At 42.6% G+C, this 10,690-nt stretch overlaps 1 protein-coding gene across 1 annotated transcript in view; it reads right to left on the bottom strand.

The window, feature by feature from the left end:
* Positions 1-10,690, bottom strand: part of LOC307004719 (uncharacterized protein) — a 46,053-nt gene that overhangs the window by 10,804 nt on the left and 24,559 nt on the right. The window contains exon 2 of the mRNA XM_079624134.1: positions 652-793. Coding sequence (XP_079480260.1) covers positions 652-669 — 18 coding nt within the window. The 5' untranslated portion in view covers positions 670-793. The remainder of the gene's footprint in view (positions 1-651; positions 794-10,690) is intronic.

Raw genomic sequence — 10,690 nt, 5'->3', positions numbered from 1 at the left:
AAATTCTAGCCTAGCCATTTATAAAGTATCATACTACATATATTGAATAGTCATCAATTATAAAAAAAAAAATATATATATATATATAAAATAAACGTTTGCAATTTATAAAAAACAAAATGCTACAAAAGCTACTAGGCCAAAAGCAGTCCGTGATTTTTTCTTTTGTTTGATTACAATCACTGACAGCACCAAACCACTGTACTATGCTGCACTCACTTTAACACCGACTGCACACATCAACTAATATGACTGACGTGCATCTAACAATCTACTTATTGTAAAAGTTCATTTAAAATATGACAGACTTTAAACGCTCGAGCACAGACTGAAAACTTTCACTGCACACGCTTTAAGTATGTGGATCCACGCGCGCTTTAAGCACGCGTATCGCAACATAAAAAAAAATCTCACATTACATTCTATATTCCTCTGATAAACCCTGACATTTAAATAAACATCTAAACACTTACTTAATAATGCTTTCAAACTATAAGATTAACCACCTAGAAGAAGCTGTTTAAATATAGCCTACTTTTACAAAAATCAATAAGATACTACTTAAACCAATCACACATACAAACGCTTTATATACCCCTCTGAAACAAATTACTGCTAAATTAATAGCAAAACAAATCAGTAACTTCTTACGTTCTGCTTCGGGGCCATTAACTTCACTCGGCGATCGTCTTATATTTCACCAGTGAATTCTTAATGGGAAAGCCAAGGTTGGGCACCACAGAAATGTGGGTGGAACCACCGCACTGAATATCAAATTCTCCGCCATCTCTACCTAGGAAAACAACCAAATTAATACACACATTAATAACCAGTAACATTACATAAAAGCATAAATATTTACATAATAACCGAATAGATAGGCTACTCACTGACTCTGCGTTTGATTGCTTTCAATTTCACTGGACTTTTAATTTTATTAGCCTGCAAGAACGAAGTCCGTTTCTCTGCCGCAAAAACTACGTCATGAAAGTCATCGCGGCTGGTTTGAAAAACGGCATTAAAAAAATTGTTACCACTCCTAGCTTTTTTCACAGGACTGACATTGTGAACATATCCACAAATATCGTCTTTAATTTCCTCGACCTTAACTTTTTTTACCGGAGGAGCCATTTTGCACGTGCTACAGCTTTACCGTTGCCTCTGCTTCTTCTTCTACATTTCTTTAGCAATCGCTAAATTTACACTTGCATTAGCGCCACCTACTGGGCTCCTGCACGATAGCACTACCTTAAATAATGAATTAATGAAAAGCTTCCCATTTTAACAACAAACTTCCTACCTTCTTAACAACTATATGTATTGGTTGATGTTATAAAAACAAAACCTTCCATCTCCACATACTAACTAGTCTCTAGTGAATAGAACAGAGTGCACAAACACATCACAATATGATATCAAACTACCACACACAGATCGGACAAAATTTGCCTTTATAACAGTTAAAAAAGGTGAAAATAATATGAATAACAGCATATTTATCCAATAAGGAGCATTTTACTGCCACCTGCTGTCATCATACTACTCCCCAATATTGTTATATATTTCATATTTAGACTTTATAAAATCAGTATTTTAACATTTACAATAACATTTTATCAAAATTCATCTATTGTAGTATTACTATTGACAATTGTGTCACACTGAGAAATGGGAAGCCTGAAAGCGAAAGTATAACGGTGGCCACGCCCCCCGCAGTACAAATTCACTCGAACTCGAAAACAGAAAGTCGTTGCGCGCTCAAATTTTGATGGTAAGGTCCTCTCCGGATGGATTCCCGGATGGATTCCCAGGAGAGACATATAAATGAGTCGGGTCGGGCTATTCAAGCTCTTGTGGCGCAGGTGTCCGAGCTCACCCAACAGCTTCAACATCTGCAACTGCCCACTGCGCCACCCACACCGCCCGCTCCCCCCGCGCCACCAGGAGGCGCCTCCCAGTCAGAGCCCCGTCTACCTGTTCCCGAGTCCTACAACGGTGAGCCTAACTATAGCAGAGCATTTCTAGCACGCTGTTCTATGCACTTTTCCTTGCAGCCCAGAACCTTCATGAGTGAACAGAGTAAGGTTGCGTTTGTGCTCACGCTTCTGACTGGGAAGGCAGCGCTATGGGGGACAGCGGTGTGGGAGAACCAAGACCCATGCTGTACCTCGTTCCAGACACTCTCCGCCGAGATGAAGAGAGTTTTCGACCGTGCGGTCGCAGGAAGAGAGGCGGCAAGGGTTCTCGCGGACCTCAAGCAAGGCGAAAGATCTGTATCTGACTACGCTATCGAGTTTCGGACCTTGGCGGCAGAGTGTCAGTGGAACGAGGAGGCGCAGTGGGTCATGTTCCTGCATGGGCTGGCTGACCGCGTCCAGAGAGAGATCTATGCTCTGGACCTACCCACTACCCTCAATGGATTGATCGAACTGGCGCTCCGTGTGGATGCTCGACTCTCCCGAGTCGAACGGCGGATGTTACCTGCTCGTTTTTCTGGAGTGGCTGAGACGTTGCGAGGCAGCGGCGGGGGCGCGGTCAGCCCCGTCTACGATCACGAGCCCATGCAGGTCGGGCGAGCTCGGCTTTCCTGGGAGGAGAAGGAGAGGCGGAGATCCCAGGGCCTCTCCCTTTACTGTGGCGCAGCAGGACTGGCTTTTAACTGCCCGGTAAAAGGGCAAGCCCGGCGGTAAATCTGAGGCTACTGTCGGGTGGGATCTCCGCTGAGAAGACCTCATCAACATCTACGCTCCTCCCGGTAAGACTAAGATGGTCAGCTCACAATCACGACTGTCGGGCACTACTGGACTCCGGGGCTGAAGGTAACTTCATGGACCATACATTTGCACTCAAGATTCAGGCTCCCCTCTTACCTCTTCCCCGTACCATCTCAGTTCACGCTCTCAACGGTCAAGTTCTTCCTACCATTTCACTCACTACCGGACCTGTCACACTCATCGTTTCCGGCAACCACACTGAAACCATTTCCTTCTACATTCTGGACTCCCCTCTCGCAACCATTGTTCTAGGGCACCCCTGGCTCATCGAACACAACCCCAAGATAGACTGGCAGCAGAAATCAGTGGTGGAATGGAGCAGTAAATGTCATGAGTCTTGTCTTGTGTCTGCCTGTTCGTCTGTGTCTGTCTCTGTTTTTCAGGAGGAGGCAGTGGATTTGTCAAACGTGCCCACGGAGTATCAAGACTTGAAGGAGGTGTTCAGTAAGTCTCGTGCTGCTTCTCTCCCTCCGCATCGTCCCTATGACTGTGCTATAGATCTACTGCCAGGTACGTCTCCGCCCAAGGGCAAGCTTTACTCTCTATCCGTTCCTGAGAGGGAGGCCATGGAGAAATAGATTTCTGATTCTCTGGCATCCAAATTCATCCGACCTTCCTCTTCTCCAGCGGGGTTCTTTTTTGTGGGGAAGAAGGACGGTTCTCTGCGACCTTGCATTGATTACCAAGGGCTGAACAACATCACGGTAAAGAATACTTATCCTTTGCCGTTGATGTCTTCAGCCTTCGAGAGGTTGCAGGGAGCGTCGGTCTTCACGAAATTGGACTTACGTAATGCTTATCATTTGGTCTGCATCAGGGAGGGGGATGAGTGGAAGACTGCTTTTAACACCCCCAGGGGGCACTTTGAATACTTGGTCATGCCTTTCGGTTTGTCCAACTCCCCAGCAGTCTTCCAGGCACTCGTCAACGACGTGCTGCGAGATATGGTCGATCAGTTCATATATGTCTACCTGGATGACATATTGATTTTTTCTTCTTCTCTCCAGGAGCACGTGCAGCACGTTCGACGAGTGCTTCAGAGGCTGCTAGAGAATGGGCTTTTTGTCAAGGCGGAGAAATGCGCTTTTCATGCACAGTCTGTTCCTTTCTTAGGGTACATTGTGTCGGCTGAAGGAATGCGTATGGATCCTGAGAAGGTTAAGGCTGTGGTAGAGTGGCCAAGTCCAGATTCCCGTAAGGCCCTACAGAGGTTTCTGGGGTTCGCCAATTTCTACCGGCGATTCATTCGCAATTTCAGCCAACTAGCCTCACCTCTGACTTCATTGACCTCCCCTAAAACTACGTTCAGGTGGTCAGAAGCAGCCGAAGCTGCGTTTGCCAAACTAAAAGGCCGCTTTGTTTCAGCCCCCATCTTGGTTACCCCTGATCCATCACGTCAGTTCGTGGTGAAGGTCGATGCGTCAGAGGTGGGGGTAGGAGCAGTGCTATCCCAACGTTCTCCTGCAGACGACAGAATGCATCCCTGCGCGTTTTTGTCTCACCGTTTGTTTCCTGCCGAACGTAATTATGACATTGGTAACAGAGAGTTGTTGGCAGTCAAGTTAGCATTGGAGGAATGGCGTCACTGGTTAGAAGGCTCGGGGGTACCTTTTATCGTTTGGACCGATCATATGAATCTGGAATATATTAGAACCGCTAAAAGATTGAACTCCAGGCAGGCTCGGTGGGCACTTTTTTTCGGACGTTTTGACTTTTCTCTCTCGTACCGCCCGGGTTCCAAAAACATCAAACCCGATTCTTTATCGCGCATTTTTGACCGTTCCGATCGCCCGTCTACTCCCGAGTGCATTTTTCCGGAGACCCTAATTATCTCCACACTCTCATGGGAGGTCGAATCGAAGGTCAAGACGGCCTTACAAGGGGTAACGCCTCCGGTCGGTTGCCCACCGAACCATTTATTTGTGCCAGAGGGATTACGGTCCGATGTTATTCAGTGGGGGCATTGTTCCAATGTGGCTTGTCATCCAGGAGTCAGTCGTACTACATCTTTAGTCAAGCAATGATTTTGGTGGCCACGTATGGCTTGCGACGTTCACAGTTTTGTTTTGGCTTGCTCAGTTTGTGCCACTGGTAAGACTTCCAATCGACCTCCAGATGGGCTCCTTCAACCGCTGCCGTTTCCTTCGAGACCCTGGTCCCATATCGCTCTAGATTTTGTCACCGCCCACCCTCTCAGGGTAACACGGTAGTTTTGACCGTGGTGGACCGGTTCTCGAAGGCAGCCCATTTTATTCCCTTGCCCAAATTACCCTCAGCCAAGGAGACAGCGTTAACAGTCGTTAACCACGTCTTTCGGTTACATGGCCTCCCGACGGACGTGGTTTCCGACAGGGGACCCCAGTTTGTGTCCAAATTTTGGCAGGAGTTTTGTAGATTACTGGGGGCGACTGTTAGTCTATCTTCTGGGTTTCACCCCCAGAGCAATGGTCAAACTGAGAGAGCCAACCAGGATTTGGAGAGAACGCTGCGATGTCTGGTCTCCAAGAATCCTTCCTCATGGAGCCAACAACTGTCAATGGTGGAGTAAGCCCACAATTCGTTACCAGTGTCATCTACGGGCCTATCTCCGTTTGAGTGTAGTCTAGGTTACCAGCCACCAATTTTTCCTAGTCTGGAATCCGAAGTCGCGGTCCCCTCCGCTCACGCCTTTGTCCAGAGGTGTCATCACACTTGGACTAGAGCCCGCGAGACTCTACTCCAAGTGGGAGCGCGCACCAAGGTCAAAGCCAATCGCCACCGGTCTAGACCTCCCGTTTATGTCGTCGGTTCCAAAGTGTGGCTTTCTACCAAGAACATTCCTCTCCGCTCTGTCTCTAATAAGCTTGCTCCCAAATTCATTGGCCTGTTCTCTGTCACCAAGATCATTAATCCGGTGACAGTCCGCCTCAACCTTCCTCCGGTGTACAGGAGAATTCATCCCGTTTTCCATGTATCTAAGATCAAGCCCGTGTTTTTTTCACGCATTAATCCGCCAGTCCCGGTTCCCCCACCGCCGCGACTCGTAGAGGGGGAGGCCACTTATTCGGTTAATCGTATTCTGGACTCAAGGCGGAGGGGACGAGGAGTCCAGTACTTGGTGGACTGGGAAGGTTACGGTCCGGAGGAGAGAAGTTGGGTACCTGCTAGAGACATTCTGGATCACTCCCTTATTGATTATTACAATCGACAGGTAAGGGAGTCTGGGGACGCCAGGAGGCGTTCCTAGGAGGAGGGGTACTGTCACGGTTCATGAATTCGTCTGGATGTTCACCTGCACTGGATTCACCATCACCTTCACTCATCTGCACGCTGATCATCTGGTCCCTGCGCCACTAGCCCACCCGTGAATTGGACTTGTTCCGTGACCATTTTCTACTATTAATAAAAGAGTTTACTTGCACCTTTGCTTCCGCTCGTGATTCATGACACCGCTAGCTTGTTGGAAAGGGCTCATCCTCACCTAGCTTCGATTCAATTTTGGTGTGATTTGGCCAGGGAATTCCCGAGATATAAGCCAAAAAAGGATTGCATTTGAACGGGAATAACTCCCGGCCCCAATCGCCCACCAACACCAGGATGGTCTCATTACACAGGGCACCTCGAGCACTATCTAAGCTCCGAGTTTAAGATTTTTTCGCCTTCTCGTTCCTGAAATATTTGAAAAACCAAATTTCCATTCATTCGTTCACTTGTAAGATGGAGGCTGTAATACCACTGTTGTCCACTAGAGAGAGCAGCAGGATTATATTTGTAATCTTTTTATCAGCTTTCAACATTGGCTAACAAACAAATTGTGATGAAGAGGGGGGGGGGGGGGTAACTGAGTCCGTGAGGATGTAAAAAAAAATGATGGCGCACTCGCAGAAGCACTTTGTGCAAGGTGGAATTTATTTACAGTGCCAATAGGAAAGATAGTCCATAGTGAAATATATACAAGTGTCCATTAAATGACACACACAAAAACACAAAGTACCAAATAAACAACAAAAGGGAAAAATAAAACCAGAAAATACTCCAACAAGGCAAAACAGGTATCCACAGTATACTGACGTTTGCTTGAGGCACCGCAGTTGCACTCTCGCTCCGACTTGGTTAACAAGTGCTGACTTCAGGTTTGGCTTTGGCTTAAATAGGCCAAACCCCGCCCCTTTTTGGGCCAGACCAATAGGGACATATAACATTTATAAACATACAAATATTAAAGCTATTTGATCATCCATAATAATTAATTCCTTATATATATATATATATATATATATAATAAACACATAATCCATTCACACATAATAAATCTAACACATAATTCTTGCATTTAAAATGCACACACTAACACATATTCACACTAGACAATGGTTTCGTCAGCTTCCGGTTTCGATGCGCCGACGCGACCCGGCCGTGACGCTTAAAGCTATATATTTGTTATTTTGATGGACATGTAATATGTGTGTAAGCATGCATAATGGAGTTAACATGGAAAAACTGGTTTGCTTTAGTGCAAAATACTGGTATAAAAAAGCCAATAAGTGGTCTTCTACTGCCCTCTGCTGGACATTCTACTTATTAATAGTCTTTTCGCATGTGCTTTTGCATTCATATATTTAGACACTAAAAAATCCCTTATATAACAATTACTATTATAACACAATCATATTTTGTCAGAGTTTATCACTTCATTTGTTCTGATGCTTCACATAATTGCTAGCAACGTGGTAAATAACGCTAGAAACATGGTAAATCATAGTAAATAGGGTAAATCATTCTAGAATGTGGTGTATCATGGTAAATCTAGGTAAACTAATATAAATCATGGTAAACTATGGTAAATCATGCTAGAATCATATTAAATCATACTAGAATGTATGATTCTAATTTGTTGTAAACCATGCTAGATCAGGTGAATCATAGTGAATCATACTGGAACTTGGTATATCATGGTAAACTATGGTAAATCATGCTAGATTCATGGTAAATCATACTGGAACATGGTAAGTCATGGTAAATCATACTAGAACAAAGTAAATAATTATAAATCATCCTAGAACATGGTAAATCATGGTACTGATACTGATATTCAGGAATACATGGCCTCTCGGCCCATAGTTCCAAGATTACAGTATCATGACAGATGCTCTTTTTTCATTCCATGATATATGTACAGCACTAATCTCCATGCATGCTTTGACTCACAAACCTGTGATACATCAACACAAACATCACCAACAAGTGTGAGATCACTCAGATATAATGTTTTTGATTCTCTGTCTTTTCAGAGATGGTTTTCCTGACATACGCAAAGTCGCTTTGAATGTCTTAATTCATTCTGTACAAATAAGATAATGTTGAAAAAACAGTTGCCTTGTATTTTTCTGATTAAATGATGTACCATCTGATATGTGTTTTACACTGGAATAAGAGATAGGGTTAAAATATATATGTTAGACAATTTAACAGGGGGAATCAATATGTAAATATATAATTCTTAATCTGTGTTGGACACGATGTATAAATATGTAAATATCAATGCATGTTGATGGGTGTATCCAATTTGTGTGATGGTGTGGTCACGTGATACAGACTTTAAAAGGTAACTGTTTGTATACTTCCTGTTAGTCTGAGGAAGGGCCATGTGAGGCCCGAAACGTCACTAATAAAAATTCTTTGAATTGGGAGCTTATTCGGTGTGCGGATCTGTTACTTACTACTACTAAGACTGATGTGTACCATGCATTCTGTGCTCTTTCTCTCAATCGTTGATTCAGAATAGATGTAAATATTCTTGTATCACCTACACTTTGGGCCACCCAAGCACTAGAGAAACCATTGAGATACAATAGAACTCGAATGCAGGTAACCCATGTTTTTCTACCTACTTCATCCAACTGAAAGAGCATATTATAACATTTTCTTGGATACCGATAATTAGGCATGGACACTAGGGCTGTGCGATATTGAAGAAAAATGCGATATGCGATAACTCCTTAAATAATGTGATATTCGATATGCGATACGATAATGCCTAAAGTGTGTAAAATAAACTTAAATTATCTTAAAAATATATTTTAAATGATATAACCTACATGTGTTTCACATTCTTTTTATGACAAGAAAACATCCTTATAACTTCTGAAAGTGAACATCAGTGTTTTACTGTAGCATAAGAAGTGTTATTTTAACATCAGTGTAAACCACAGGGTTTCAGGTTATCCTACATTAGGTTTATTTAATAAAAGATACTGAATCATAAAATATAAAAATAAAACATTGCTTAGTTTTCACTGTATGAATTAAATATATCCTGATACTTCTTAAAGCAAAAACAATTATTAAAGCTATAAAAAAATTAAAGCTTTGTCTTTCATGACCCCATTTATTGCAAGCTGTTGCGATATGCATATTGCGATATATACATTTGCGATATTTCGATAAATTCAATATATTGTGCAGCCCTAATGGACACTAATTTTATCCAATACATTATACACCTTTTCATATAGGTAATGGATAATGCAAATCTACCCATGTCGCCCAAAATCGCTCCATTGCTCACACTCGTACTGATACATAAGAGTTTCTTACAGAAGGACAACTGAACATCCTCAATACACTCCACTGGCTCAAAGCCCCATTTCTCGAGTAACCCCAGAGTGCAGTCTGGACGATGGGGCGGGGCGACACTTTGGGGCGGGGCGACACGTGTCGCTCCGCCTACCAACAATTTCATTGGTTTATAATACAGCAATCTTATTGGAGTAGACACTTGAGGCATGAGCATGCGCATTCCTTTATGTACGAGTTTATGAATGATCTTCTATCTACGCAGTTTCGCGCAGTTTGGCCGTAGGCTACTACGTTGTCGCATAGCGATTTCAGTAATGATCAATTAAATAATGTTTTTATTAACTTAATACGACTTAATAAGTTAAATGAAGTTACTGTACAACAAACAATAACAATCCCTTCAAGGCAGACCGCCGTGTGCTGCTAAATATGGGGAACGAATTCTTCATTCGTGGCCACGATACCTATAGGTCTATATCAAGTGAAGTAAAAAAAATGTGTATAGCGCTCAATTCACATCGTTTTATAGCAGCTTTACAAACAGTAATATAGACCCAAGCATTCATATTGAGCCGTTTTAGAGCTGGGCGATATAAATAAATATGTTGCTGATATAAATCATACGATGTTTTAGATTTAGCTAAATTATATTTATTAATTTACCCAGCAGATAAGTCAATGGCACTTTAAGTGAGCAATGATCATGACTGCATTAAATTACTAGCATTGCAAGGAGAGATCGCCTATTAAGCTGATAGTAATATTTTCCGAATGTCATGCAGTGGTGCTGCGACATTTTACATCATTAATTTATGCTTCTTCATTTTTCCATTGTAAATAAACTCGGGGTTTTACACTACATAATGATAATTCACTGTATTTCAGTAAGACACAGTTCCGAAAGTGACAAATAAGACAATAATAGGCTACCAAATAATACAAGCCCTGGCCATTGTTTTTTTTTTTGTGTGTGTGTTTTGTTTTTTTGCGTACAATGGGAATTTAAAAACCTGCAGTGCTGAAAAGTGGAAAAAAAATAATACTAAAACAGATATTATTATGTCGATCTGTAGCAAATATGATTATTTATGTGCTCAATTTAAGTAAGTAGGTATTGTTGTGGCAAAAATTCATCAAACAAACATCACTGCGTAAGGGAGACTCAGAGTCAAATTATAAAAATTAGAAGTATTTATTCTTGCAAGAAGGAGCAGTCTAATACACAGCTGTTACCCTGTGCAGAAGAGTGACACACCCCCTAACAGACTGAACCAGCTTTTATCTATAAGTCTCAAGGCCTTCTCCGCAGAGCCTTCCTCCCACAGTAGTTTTCCATTCAGTAATTTTCCATAGACAAG

This window comes from Phoxinus phoxinus, assembly GCF_949152265.1.
Source record: "Phoxinus phoxinus genome assembly, chromosome: 9".
NCBI lineage: Eukaryota > Metazoa > Chordata > Actinopteri > Cypriniformes > Leuciscidae > Phoxinus > Phoxinus phoxinus.
This window is presented reverse-complemented; position numbering and strand designations above follow the sequence as displayed.